At 44.8% G+C, this 14,381-nt stretch overlaps 1 protein-coding gene across 3 annotated transcripts in view; it reads left to right on the top strand.

Annotated features, from left to right (window-relative positions):
* The window catches only part of PLEKHG1 (pleckstrin homology and RhoGEF domain containing G1), a 216,491-nt gene that overhangs the window by 177,218 nt on the left and 24,892 nt on the right, over positions 1-14,381 (top strand). For all 3 annotated transcript variants that reach the window (XM_004753562.3, XM_013056735.1, XM_013056737.2), the window contains 4 exons: positions 4,160-4,206; positions 8,178-8,328; positions 11,599-11,730; positions 14,132-14,314. In XM_004753562.3, coding sequence (XP_004753619.1) covers positions 4,160-4,206; positions 8,178-8,328; positions 11,599-11,730; positions 14,132-14,314 — 513 coding nt within the window. The remainder of the gene's footprint in view (positions 1-4,159; positions 4,207-8,177; positions 8,329-11,598; positions 11,731-14,131; positions 14,315-14,381) is intronic.

The following is a 14,381-nucleotide window of genomic DNA, read 5'->3' as shown; positions in this document are numbered from 1 at the left end:
TCTCAGCAGGCTCCTTGCCCCGGAGTGGAGCCCACCATGGGGCTCGATCCCACAATCCTATGATCATGACCTGAGCTGAAGTTAAGAGTTGGATGCTTCACTGACTGAGTCACCCAGGCGTCCCTGAAACCATTCTTTTTAAGTTTGGCATTTCAGGTGATCCTAAAGGTCCCTAAACTTAAGGAAAGTCAACCTGAAATTAGCCAACCCCATGTTTAGTCCAGTGGGAGACAGGCAGGGAAGAAGCAAGAAACTCAGAGTGTGTAAGCAACCCTCAAGAAAGGCTCCATCTGACTTTAATTTACTAAGGACCTTGGGCAAATCACTTTGTGGGTCTTGTCCACAGAGCCAGGGCCGGACGTTCCAGGGCCTTCAGAGCTCCACAGCTCTGTGGAGCGTGTGAGTGTGACACATGTGTGGGCCCAGGGGGACCAAGAACAACCCAAGACCCCATATGGAGAGAGTCACAAGAAACTGGGTGCCAGGCCCCAGGGACCTAATACTTTTCCAGGAGAAACCAGAAGTCAAGATATTTCCATCTTCCAACTTTTGGAAACTGGCGGCAACTAATTTAAATTTTCATGAAATACTATGTTTGACAATCTGGCAGCATACACAGTTGGCGAGGCCGTGGGGAAACAGGCTTTCCTGTAATTGTGGAAGAACAGAATGGCACAGGCCCCGCAGAAGAGAATTTAAGTGTATCTAGAGATATTACATTTGAATTCATCCTGTAATCCAGCAGTCCTCTTTCCAGAAATCTACTCTACAGGGACAGTGACAAAAATGCAAGTGTAGGTAGGGGTGCCTGGGTGGCTCAGTCAGTTAAGCATCTGCCTCAGCTCAGGTCATGATTCTGGGGTCCTGGGATCGAGTCCCATATCGGGCTCCCTGTGAGTCTGCTTCTCCCTCTGCCTGCCACTCCCCCTGCTTGTGCTCTCTTTCTCTCTGACAAATAAATAAATAAAATCGTTAGAAAAAAATCAACTAGGGGCGCCTGGGTGGCTCAGTGTGTTAAAGCCTCTGCCTTTGGCTCAGGTCATGATCCCAGGGTCCTGGGATCGAGCCCCACATCGGGCTCTCTGCTCAGTAGGGAGCCTGCTTCCCTTGCTCTCTCTCTCTGCGGGCCTCTCTGCCTGCTTGTGATCTCTGTCTGTCAAATAAATAAATAAAATCTTAAAAAAAAAAGAAAAGAAAAAATCAACTATAAAATTAAAAATTGATCACTGATAAGGAATGGAGGGATAGACCAGAATGGAGAGGAATAAAAGCTAGGCTTCTTTGAATATGCATTTTCTTATAGAGTTGACCCTGAAACCGTATAATTATTATTTTTCATCATTATAAAACTAAAGTTTAATTCCAAAAATTGAAAGCAAAATGATGAGTGTCCTGATACAGCCACTTTGTGGCATAATCACCCAGAAGAAATCCCCGTTGATTTTAAAATAGACAATGGAGAAAACACAGCAAATGCATTTTTAACCATTGTCAGTAATGATATCAGATTTGGTGGTGTTGGTCTTATTATGCTGAAATCAAGGGAATTGTGGGATGAAGCAAGGGAGTGTTTATGTTCACGTCATTGATCTGGATTTGGTAGGAGACAGAAAACATGGGGTAAACATGACGCTAATTAAAAAAACTGTAATCCCGAATCCATTTGCACGTTTGAACCAAGAATGTACTTCATGTTTAAAAAACACCATCTTCCTAACTCTGTCCACTGAAAGGGCCTAGGAATAATGATTAACCCAGTGGCGAGACCATCTCTAATACCCTGACTGTGGTCTCCAGACGCTGCTTGCACCCAAAAGGAATCAGGGCCCCGTGAAGAAAGAGTGTGGGGCAGGAAATGTACAAGGTGATCTGGAACATCTTGTCATTCCAGAAAACAAGGACATCCTGGCATCTGTACATCAGGTCATAAATAGAAGAGGCTCCTGCTGGCCCAAACAGGATCATTTCAGCATCAGTAAAGATAATTAATGAAAAATAATGGAACCCCGCTAAATATGTTTATATTCATGAATCACGGTGCTTTAAAAACCCAAAGTGGTTGCTAAAGAACCAATGTGTTATCTTGAAAATGAAGGAAGGGGCGCCTGGGTGGCTCAGTGGGTTAAACCTTCTGCCTTCGGCTCGGGTCATGATCCCAGAGTCCTGGGACCGAGCCCTGCGCCCGCATTGGGCTCTCTGCTCAGCAGGGAGCCTGCCTCCCCCTCTCTCTCTGCCTGCCTCTTTGCCTACTTGTGATCTCTCTTTTTGTCAAATAAATAAATAAAATCTTTAAAAAAAGAAAAGAAAATGAAGGAAAAGAATCGAGCCTTCATCCTGCCTTTCCCATAGCAACTATACACTGTAGGGTCACAGTTAATAGAAGGAAGTTCCCTTTTTTGGAAGGATTCTGGCTAGTGAATGAGGAAGGAATAGTGGAGTCAGAGATAGTCACCATCTGGCAGCTCCCCATGGATTAATGGGTCAGGCGACAATGACCAGTAGTGGTCAACATCACAGAAAGAGAGACAGCCAGGTGTTCTGGGCCTCCTGATGGAAGCACAATACAATTATGGTGTATTCTGGCCAAACTATGGAATCTGATCTATTCACACCTCCCCTGAACCACACCAGTACAACTATTTTAAAAAAGGAAAATTAAGAAGATGGGATATTTGCATAGTGACTGTTGAATATTCATATTGTAGAATTATTTAAATGTGATAATGGCACTGTGGTGATGCTTCTTTGTAAAAGTCCTTATACTGGAGATATATACTAGAGATAAGTGCAATGCTCTGACGTCTGGAATTTGCGTCAGAGGGATGGGGCAACGGGAGTATGTGGGTGGAGATCCTGAGTTACTGTTGGGGTCAAGTGATGGATACTCAGTGATTCCTTATACCACCTTCTCTACTTTTATATGTATGCTGGAGACTTTATAATACAATATTTTAAATCCAATCCTAGTTAAGTGAACAGAAAAAATTCTAAGTAGACATTCCTTTTAAATAAGAAAAAAATTAAAGCATTAAAATTACAAAAAAAAAAAATCACTCTCTTGGAGTCATGTGTGAACCTAGCATGAAGTATCTTAAAAAACAAAATAGAGGGGCACCTTGGTGGCTCAGTGGGTTAAGCCTCTGCCTTCAGCTTAAGTCATGATCTCAGGGTCCTGGGATCGAGCTCCGTGTCGGGCTCTCTGCTCAGCGGGGAGCCTGCCTCCCCCTCTTTCTCTGCCTGCCTCTCTGCCTACTTGGTATCTCTCTCTCTGTCAAATAAAATCTTTTTAAAACATTTTAAAAAGAAGTAAAAAGAGCAGAATATGAAATATCACCAATTAACCTAATGTCTCTTTTTCATACTATAATTCCATGTTCAAGTTTACAAGAACAATGAATCCTGCTCTCAAATAATTTTCAGTTTGGTAGAAAAGAGGGGTATTCCACGGTTCAGCAAGCAGTATGTGCCAGATGAACATAGCACGGCCCCTACCTTGTAGGAACTCACCACCTAGAGCAGGAGACACAGGTGCAGAGAAAAGGTCACTGTCCTTTGGAAATGCTGCCAGAAATCTGGGTGTTGTGGAAGCCTAGAGTAAGAACAGTTGGCTCTGCCCAAGCTCTAGGGAGGCTCCTTGGAGGAAACAAAGCCTCAGTTCAATATCAAAGGACGCGTAGCAGCTATCCAGTGCAAACGGTAGGAAAGACAGTGGACAGAGGTAATTGTATCTACGAAGGCCTAAAAGTATACCGCAGTTTTCTTATGTTGTGCCCTGCACATACTTCCGCCATGTTCTTACCACCATAATTAAATTATCTACTTCTATTTCTCTTTCCCTTTGTAAATCCACTGGAGGACTATATGTACCTGGGGCAGGAACCTTACTTTCCTCCTCTTCCTTTTCACTTTCAGATTCACCTAACACAGCAGGTGCTCAGCAAGTGTCTGTTGACCTCCAGGGAGTTCAAGTGTAGGGGGATTCTAGTACAAACCAAGGTAGACAAAAAGGCATAGGTAATTGCCACGGGGGTTCAGATGGGCCTGCGTGATGAGAGAGCCCAGTTTATGGTTAGGAACAATATTTCTTTTTTATTATTTTTAAATGCCTATGGATGCATGTGCTTTTTTGCCTCTGAAAGTCTCTTTTGTGTCCTTGCAGAGTGAAGAGTTCCACATCTACACGCAGTACTGCACCAACTACCCAAGGTACACATTGGCCATAAGCAGTAGTGCCTCTGGGCATTTGCATCCAGAGTCAGGTCGAGAGGTCTGGCGTGTGCTGGTGGCAGGTGGTCTGCACCCGGCATGGCACTGAATGCCATGGGGAGATCGCATGGCATGCTGAGAATGGGTGACGGGGTACACAGGTGGGGATCCATTCAGCTGAGGGACTCCCGGCAGAGCCAGTGGGAAGGATGTTATGCAAGAGAATAAAAAGATCAGGAGGCATCCTTCAGGGGAAAACTAAGTGAACCGGTTGTGCTCAGCTCGAATTCTTGCCTGTGCTGCATGGCATGCTTTGAAGAATTTGAGAGGCACATAGAATGAGTTTATATAATCTAGCTGGGGATAAATATCTAATATTTTTACTATAGAAGCTCTGGGAACTATGTAAAAAGGACTTCTCATCTCCCCTGCATTGTGGCTTCAGTTTTGCTGATCTGGGGAGCCACACAGGAGGGCATTTGAGGGAATGTCATATGGACAATATCAGGACCATTTCAGTAATGGAGCCAGGCCGAAGGTCAATGTTGTCATTTCTTTTTTTCAGCAAAAAAACTTTTATTGAGCGTTTCTTGAGTCCTAATCACTGTGTTAAATGCTACCAGTGAAAAATGTTGTTGAATATAACTTGCACAATAGTCCAGAGATGTCAAGGGGTTCCAGAAAACCGAAGCATGCATCCCAGTGCGAGCATGTGAGGATAGGTTCTCAGTGATTGCTTCCTCATCGTCACCCTGTCCCAACCCAGCGTATGCATGAAGGAACTGAGACTCTCACAGTTTGTTGATTTTATAAGGGCCGCGCAGGTCATGAGTGGCCCAACTGGGATGTGAATGGAGATTTCTCCAACCTTGGACCTCATGCTACTACATCCTTGTTAAGTTTCTCAGCAGAACTTGAGTCGTTCTCTTAGGGGACCAGCCAGGAAGATAAGAGGGACCTACTCTGTTGTCTGTCTTGGTGGAAACATGTCTGTAAGTCTAAAGGGGGTGGCAGGATCCACCGGCAGGCTGCCCTCCCCACCTCCACAACTACCACAGCAGGGAACAACAAATGGAATACCTGCTCAGAAGTGGCCCCAGAAAGCCAATTTGGACCCAAAGTCATGAAGCCAGAGGCTGAGACTTATGTACAAATACTTTCCACTGAAGATCTCTAAACACTGTTCAGGATGTTGTGCTGTGGGGATGTATTTGGTTAGTGGCCAACCGTGCTTTTCCCAGGTTTCCCTAAAAAACAAAGAAAAACCATAAAAACCCACATGCCAATTGGTACAGCTATCAGCATATCCTTATCAGTAGACACACCCGGAGTTTACACAGCTTCACTTAAGCAATAATCTCTCCTACAGTAGTGGTTTCCACCTCTGTGCTGAAGGCAGCAAAAAAAACTGTCAGATGCCCCAACCAAATCCTGTGAACTGGAAGCTAAAATCCAACATGGCACCACATCCTGATCCCGAGAAACCACAGACTCGGCCCTCAACATCTCCACTCCTCTCCAAAGGGAAAGGAAAACAGAACAAAAACAGAAACATTCAAACTCTGAAGAATCAACCCATTTCTGGACCCCATTATCAGTGTGGGAGACACTAGAAGGGCTTGTCTGGGGGAGTCTGTCGGCAGAAATTTCATGATACACAAGTCATGTGAAGAAACGACTTCTGAATTTACAATTTGGGAAGTTTATATTAAGAAGAGTTTTCGGACTTATAAGAAAGGAGGGTCCAAAACAAAGGTAGATTTTTCTCTATGAGGCTGCTTCAGGGTCAAAGGACAGGCAGAATGGTTCATGCGAGAGCACCATGGAGTCTGGTCCCAAGCCCGCTTTGCGTTGGCAGGAAATGGGAACTAAGATCCTAGCCTTCTAGCAACTTTTAGGGGGTTTTTGAGCATCAGACTCAACTAAATGCAGTTGTGGATAGGAAAGACCAAATCAACAAAGACAAAGTAATGTAGTATGGACTTAATTGTGTGTCCTAGAAACTAAAGATACATGAGAGAAAGGGGTAGGAAGGGGCGTCTGGGGGGCTCAGTTTGTTAAGCAACTGCCTTAGGCTCAGGTCATGATCCTGGAGTCCCGGGATCGGGTCCCACCTCAGGCTCCCCGCTCAGCGGCAAGTTTGCTTCTCCCACTGACCTTCCCCCTTCTTGTGCTCTCTCTCACTCTCTCAAATAAATAAATAAAATCTTAAAAAAAAAAAAAAAAAAGAAGAAGAAGAAGAAAGAAAGAAAGAAAGAAAAGAAAAGAAAAGAAAAGAGAGAGTAGAAAGTCCCAGGGAGGAAAGTTAAGACCAGTCTCCTGGAGAGGAAGTGTTTTCTATTTTGGGTTTTACAGTATTTTCATGTTTTCTTTTTTATTGTGGATCTTCAACTTTGAGGAAGGAAAGAAACAGGTTAGCCAAGAGATGCTCGCAAATCACACTCAGGGAAGCAGGCATGCCCGGTTCTTGCCTGGTGGTGTGATTTTCATATTCACAAAAAATATTTTGCTCTTGGCCCCCTGTCTCCAGTTTGCTTTCTGAAGTCCCGGTCTGCTACCCTCCCCCATACAGTCTCACCAAGCTAAGAGTGCCGGCCATCACAGCCCATCTGACAACATTTCTTCTCCCCTTGGATCCAGGCTAGAGATACTGAATGTCGCCGGCACACCTTGACAGATGTCCACCTTCTTCATACCAGTCACGCCCCAGCAGTTTCGCTGGGAAGAGACACAAGCCATTCCTCCTTTCCCCAAGGAGGGGCCCAGGCCCTGTCAGGTCATTGTCCTCAGCTGTCTCCCTGGGCCCTGAGCTCAGAGTTCAGTGAGCGCCTCCCAATCTGTTGCAGGTGTCCTGTCCTTGGGCAGGAGCTGAAGCCATCAGCTGGCCAAAGGACAACTGGGCAGCCAGTTCTGGCTCTGGAAGAACCTTCAAAAAGACCCTCGGCTACCTGATAAGGAGTCGTTCTGAAATATCAGCTTCTGGAGGAACTAAACCCGTTTGGACAGATAATTCTCAAAGCACATGGGCACAAAAGCAATTCTAATAGGTTCATTAGGAGACCTCCATCTCACTTCCTTCCAAGGACTCTTATTTTGTTGTTTGGCTCTAAGTTTCTAAATTAATCCTGAAAACATATAACTGACTTGGGGAGAAAGGGGCCGAAATCACTTCCACCTGCTTTCTTCTAAATTATGAGACCATATGATTTTAATTTACATGTGTGTATGAGACTCCACGAGCTCACTGGCTTTCATGTACAAGATACAAACACCGTTTTGATTATTCCCCTGGGGTGTTGGGGGCTATACTTACCACCTTCGGGGGAGCTGGGTGCAGAAGGAGCTCTGACCCACTTTCCAAGTCCACTGAGGCACAGTCCCTAAGAAGTAAGGTTCTCTCACTGTTTCAGAAACTGTCTTTAGAGGGATCTGTTCAAAGATTCTCCAAGGGGAGTTAACCTATGAGCCACATTCTCCAAAGATCTGCACAGAGTGTCCGGCAGTTTGTGATTTCTACAAAGGCAACCAGCAAAAGGGGTGACAGAGGTCCAACAGGGGCTCGCTCTCCTAAAGAAGGAGCTCCTTTTTCCTGGTACAAAGGTGCCCCCTCCTTGCAGTCTGACCTGTGGAGACCGAATACAGATGTGCGGTCCGAGCACTGCACCATTACCCACATGGGATGCAACCAGGGGCTATCACCGGACTCAGATCCCCTTTTGACCAAGCATGTGTGGTGGCTGGGGATTGGAGGAGGAGCTTGCTGCTTAGAAGCCATATGTCCACATGCAACCAGCTCTCTCTACTGCTCTTTTCTAATCCATCCACCCAAAGAGACACCTTTTTCTAATTTGTCCAGGGGCATTTTAGTCTAAATATAGCTCTGCTTCTCCCATACGTGCTTTAGGGCATGTACAACTTGAACGCCCATCTTACGACTACAGTTCAGGTAAACACGTGGATCGTGTTCACAGGTCAGTGGCCGTGCTGACGGAGTGCATGCGGAACAAGATGGTGGCCAAGTTCTTCCGGGAACGTCAGGAAACTCTGAAGCACTCGCTGCCTCTGGGGTCCTATCTCTTGAAGCCGGTTCAGCGGATTCTCAAATATCATCTCCTCTTGCACGTAAGTTTCTGCCTGCCCTTGACTCCGTTCCAAGGGGACGGCGATCCGGTGCACGGATCTATTACACTGAGGGGGAAGAACGCTCAGAAAAGGCTGTGGACATATGGAAACGTTTTCCACACTCGTGCGTTACAACGGACTGATCTGCTTTGAGGAATTAGAGATATTTATGTTCTGGGCCTGCGGCCTCATTGACACCAGCCAAGTGAAAAGATTCATTTTAGCTCTGATTCGGATAGGGCTTAGGAGTGCCTCGTTCTGGGCAGTGGATGGTTTCAGGCAGAGAGCTCTCACCTTAATGAGAAGCAGATTTCTGTGTGTTTTATCTCCACGAGCCTAGACTCCGTAGGCAGTTGGGCAGGGGCACCATCTGTCATAGACTGGCTTTTGTACGAGCAAAGAGAAGGAGCCGAAAGAGAAGACTGAGGAGTGGCGTGAGGAATGATCTTTAAGCGGGGCTTAGCACCGCGCCATGGTATTGATTGCATTTCTGTAATTTGTATACAATGCAAGGAGGCTTTAGAAACGAGGGTAGGCGTAGCTCTCACATTCTCTTGTCTTCCCTCTAAGGAAGTTGATAAAATTGGTGAAAAGTTTTCCCGCAAGTCGTTCCTGTTGGGTTAATAGGATTGGACTGCCCTTATAACACAAGGAGGACCCAGCATGGTGGCTAGGGGCCAGGCTCTGGGTTCAAATCCTGTAAATTGTCCGTGTTCACTGTAGCTCACAGGCAGTCCATAAAAGTGAGCTATTGCTTTGTTTTATTATTGGTTTATACTACATTAAAATCTTATGACTTTAATCCAGAGCGCTTATCTGTATCACCAAGCCTGTAATTTATATGTATCTCTTTTTAAATGATTCCAGGTTTCCAACTTGGATAATCATTCCAGTTTTGCTCTGTTCACACACATCAACAATTTTAACAATGCCCATGGTCCAACTTTGCTAGAAATTTCTCAGCTTTGTCTGTATGGCCAGGTGGCTCATGTTTGGAGAATCTTGTGTCCTGTGAAGCCACACCAGGGATATCATTTTAATTGTTAAATTAATACCCATGGCCTCTTAGATTAGTGGAATTAATTTGCTAAGCCAGTGTCCAGGTAATGCTGACATCATACCTGACCCGGGAAAGAGCTCTCCTGGACAGTACTAACATGGCATTTAAGACTAGTGTGTCTCAGTGATCTCTAAACATAGCCTTCTAGATAGTTAGGCAGCCATCAATCAAAAGCAAAGTCTAAGATGACAGTCACTTAAGCACGGGAGACATAGCAAGTCAAGATTCTTACAAAAAGACAACTGATAAGGAAGCATAGCTCTTACCCTCTAAATTAAGAGCTGGTGTCTTGGTTTAGGCTGCGATAAGAAAATCCCATAGCCTGGGTGGCTTCAACAGTTATCTCTCACAGTTTAGACATAGGAAGGCCAAGATCAAGGCACCAGTCTGGTCAAGTTTTGATGATTTTGCTGCCTCGGTTGCATTCTCACTTTCTTATGAGGTGGAAAGAGGTAAGAGGGTTCTATGAGAGCACTAATCCCCTCCGTGAGGGCTCCATCCTCATGACCTGACTACCTCCCAAAGGCCCCACGTCCTAAGACCAGCACAATGGGGGGTTAGGATTTCAACATGTGGCTTTGGCAGAGTGGGGGGGGGGGACACCAGCATTCCGTGCATAAGGACTGGTAGTGAAGAACGGTGATTAGATTAATCAAAAACTAACTTCTGGTTGCCTTTGAAGTATTTTTGCTTTGAAGGGTGATTTAGAGAGTTCCTTCTGTGTCGTTTACATCACTTCAAAGCTGTGTAGCCATCCATGAAGGTTTGCACAGGAAAACACTCTGTACTCAGAAGTCTGTTTGTTGTTGGACAGGACTGCATCTCAGACCAGAAGAAGAAATTAGTATTTTTTCTAATCTGCTATAGATCTGGAGCTTACCTAGGAGCTGTCATTTTAGTGGCAAAGTTTCATAGGGCCTTTCTAACAGCTGGGTCTGAGTGTGGGAAGAAAATGCGAATTCATTCCCAGTTCTAGCTAGATGGAAAACTTGAGTATGTAGTAAAAGCAAACAGAGATTTACGAAGTAGGATTATAAAATGATGGAACTAACCTTCATAAGTTACCATAAGATTCAACGTCCATCCTTTGGCTTAATGATTATGTACATCATTGATGTCCCAGAAATGATCTAATTGACTATAATATCTTCTTATTGTTTTACATATTTGTATAGGTTACTGTTATTGTTTTAAGAAGATAGAGCGCCAACTTAATAAGCACTTATTGACCCCTAGCTCTCTGGTCATTACTATTGAGTAGATAAAGAATGAAATAAAAATAAATGATACAACAGTCCCTCTCCATAGGTTCTTGAGGGGTCTAGGGTCTTCTGTGCTGGAAAGAATTAGAGCAGAGCTCATGTCCCTGTCGTGTCCCTGGGGTTGTGGAACTCCAGGGCTGACCTGAGCGCTGATTGCCGGAGAATACATGAACCATGAGATCATTCTCAATACTCTGAAGGCTTGTATTTCATGAACTTCATTTGGGGCTTTAAAGCCTTGAGTACACGGAAAGTCACTTGCTATAGACATACTTTTAAAGAAGTGTCCAGGGTGCCTGGGTGGCTCAGTGGGTTAAGCCTCTGCCTTTGGCTCAGGTCATGATCTCAGTGTCCTGGGATCAAGCCCCACGTCAGGCTCTCTGCTCAGCAGGGAGCCTGCTTCCCCCTCTCTCTAAGCCTGCCTCTCTGCCTACTTGTGATCTCTCTCTGTCTGTCAAATAAATAAATAAAATCTTTAAAAAAATAAAATAAAAAATAAAGATAGCGTCCACTCTGTGGTTCAGTCTGTTACATAGTCCTGTGTTACATATTATATTTCTTCTGGGAGGAAAAGGAAAGTATGTTTCCTATCCTGTAAGGGTGAGAACTCTATTACCATTGGCCACCAGGAAACTCCAAAGTCTTTAAACGTCACAGCAACTCTTGTATCTATTCTAACTGTTGCATCCTTACGAGACTTAATGGACATATAGTGTTTTCTTTTATCTTCCTTGTCATGAAATTCTAATCCAGTCCTATTTTTCCTCCCCCCATTTTCATTCCCGTCTTACCATTTTGTTGCAAGTCTGTTCTGGTAAACTATCTCAGATTCTTAAGGCATGATGGTAGCGTGTAAGTAGAGGCAAACGTGAAATACGGGGAACTCATCGTGTGTGTCACGGGCTATATGAGAAAAAAGTGAAAATAGTTGTCTTTTTTTTTTTAAAGGAAATAGAAAATCACCTTGATAAGGACACCGAAGGCTACGACGTGGTGCTCGATGCTATCGACACGATGCAGCGAGTGGCCTGGCACATCAATGACATGAAGAGGAAGCATGAGCACGCGGTCCGGCTGCAGGTGAACTTGAGACAGCGGCGCCTGGCGGTACTGCAGGGCATCGACTCGTTACCATTTTCTTTCTTTTTTTAAAAAGATTTTATTCATTTATTTGAGAAAGAGAACACGAGCAGGGGCAGGGGAGAGCGACAGAGAGAGAGAGGAGGAGAAGCCAGTTCCCCACTGAGCAGGAAGCCTGATGTGGGACCTGATCCCAGGACCCTGGGATCATGACCTGAGCCGAAGGCAGACACTCAACCCACTGAGCCCCCCAGGTTCCCCTACCATTTTCCAAATCAGATTCTAAGGCTGCTCAAGTATTCCATTTCCTCCACCATCTTCATTGACAGTCTCCTTTAAGGAAGATGAGGACGTGGCTAATTTGATCACTGTTTAAAGTGGTATTTAAGAGAAATTACATTATCACTTTAAACAAATAGTTTGTTTATAGCCCCTTCAGTTATCCAGGTTAGAAGTTGGAGTCTCCAGAACCCTTAGCTTGTGTTAATTACAAATACGTCCTTCTTCTTGGAAGAAACTTTCTCTAAGCTGTTGGAAGGGTTTTTGAGTCTTACTTCCTGTCTCCCTAGTGAATGCAGAACTGTGGGTTGATACATGTGTGGTGTGGGACAGGGGCTCAGAGAAAGGAGAGCTAAGTCTGGAAGCAGGTTCTCTCCCCCTCCATTTGGGATGAGGCTCACCAGTACATGTTAGAGTCCTCATTTCTAAAATAAGACAGACGAGAGATTTGCTAAGCCTCTTTCCAGCACCAGTGTTTTAGACCTTAAATCCTCAGAGACATTTGATAAATACTAACCCAATGATCATGTCCCAGGTTCACTATTTAAAAACAAAAGGTCGGAGCACCTGGGTGGTGTAGTCTGTTGAGCATCTGCCTTTGGTTCGGGTCATGATCCCAGGGTCCTAAGATCAAGTCCCACGTCTGGCTCCCTGCTCAGCTAGGAGTCTGCTTCTCTCGCTCCCTCTGCTGTGCATGCTCTCTCTCTCTCTCTCTCTCTCTCTGTCAAATAAATAAATAAAATCTTAAATAAATAAAATAAAAACAAAAGGCTGGGGCACCTGGGTGGTTCGGTCGGTGAAGCATCTACCTTCAACCCAGGTCATGATCTCAGGGTCCTGAGACCACGCCCCGTGTCAGGCTCCTGCTCATCTGGGAATCTGCTTCTCCCTCTCTTTCTGCCCCTCCCCCACCCCTGATTGTGCAAAAATTTTAAATTTTCATTTAAATAAATATATTTTTTAAATTAAAAAAATAAAAACAAAAGGTCATGTGGGCCTAGAAGCTGGTCACATGCTCCTCTGTGTCCCTGCAGTGAGACATGCTGTTCAGAGCCCCTATGCCCAACTCAAGAAAAAAGATACATTATTGAGCTCAAAAATCAAAACAAAACTCTAGGATTCATCTATAGGCAGCCAGAGTGTGGTATGAAGTAATTGATGCTCAGAAATCGAGCAAAGGTAACATTCTAGTCTTCCAGGCCACGTCTGGTTTTTAGAATAGTCAGAAAAGCTTTCTTGTGTCGTCAGCCGCATGTTCTGCAGACATAACATCCATCGCATATTCAGAAATGGCTAAATGACTGGTTTTTCACATCTTGGAAATCTGTTTGGCATTCTGAAGATACTGCTAAACCAGGCTCCGGCCCAGACTTTTATCTCCATTCCTATCCATTTCTACTTTCAACCAGTGAAATTTGGGGCTGTCCTCTGGGCTGCTTAATTAAATGCTATTTGCGAATATTTTCATTTTTCAAAACAGTAAAAAATCCGCTTCCTTAAAAAACACTTGGTGTGGATGTACAGCACATCCCAAAGACACTTCAAAGTCCTGTTCTCAGTTGATGTTTATCAAGTGCCATTAAAAATGTGGTAGTGACGAACTTCATTTCCTTTCCCCTAACAAATGGGATTAATAGCAGGAAATTTCTAAGATGCATCTTCCGTGCCTTCTCACCGCCCTTAGTTCCGAGTTACTTATATGTAGTATGGATTTCAGTTTCTGGAAGAAGGTTTGCATGTCAGTAGCTCTGAAGGTTTTTGTGCAGAGAATATGGGTGAGAATGTCAAGAGAAAGACGCCTTTCAGAGAAGGTCAGATACCTGTGTCCTCTTTACCCAGCTTTTGAGAGTCCTAAGTGTTGTCAGCAGCCCTAGGAAAGGATTATCAAGGAATGGAAATAAGTAATTGGCAACTCAGCAATTAACAACTTGATTCATTTCTGTTAACCCTTAAGTGACAGCACCTGTATATGTGGGTTTAGGTCATGGATCATTCGACACCATTAGAGCCCATCAGAGATGGTCAGGCCCCATTCTTGAGAGTCTGCATATGGGCCACCATGTACTTGCAGCCATGTCTTCCCACCTCCTTGCTTAGTCACCCGGAATGGTCACTTTTTCAGGAGATACAGAGTCTGCTCACTAACTGGAAGGGGCCAGACCTGACCAGCTATGGGGAGCTGGTGCTGGAAGGCACCTTTCGCATCCAGCGTGCCAAGAACGAGCGGACGCTCTTCCTCTTTGACAAGCTGCTGCTCATCACAAAGAAAAGAGACGACACGTTCACGTACAAAGCCCACATCCTGGTAGGTCTGAGCTCTGGGGGGGGTGGGGAGGAGTGGGGGGTGCTCCGTTCTCTTCCGAGCGTGCCTC

The sequence above is a fragment of the Mustela putorius genome, unplaced genomic scaffold (genome assembly GCF_011764305.1).
Source record: "Mustela putorius furo isolate JIRA1106 unplaced genomic scaffold, ASM1176430v1.1 tig00000450_pilon_pilon_pilon, whole genome shotgun sequence".
Classification (NCBI taxonomy): domain Eukaryota; kingdom Metazoa; phylum Chordata; class Mammalia; order Carnivora; family Mustelidae; genus Mustela; species Mustela putorius.
Note: the sequence above shows the minus strand (reverse complement) of the source record. Positions and strands in the feature narration are given on the sequence as shown.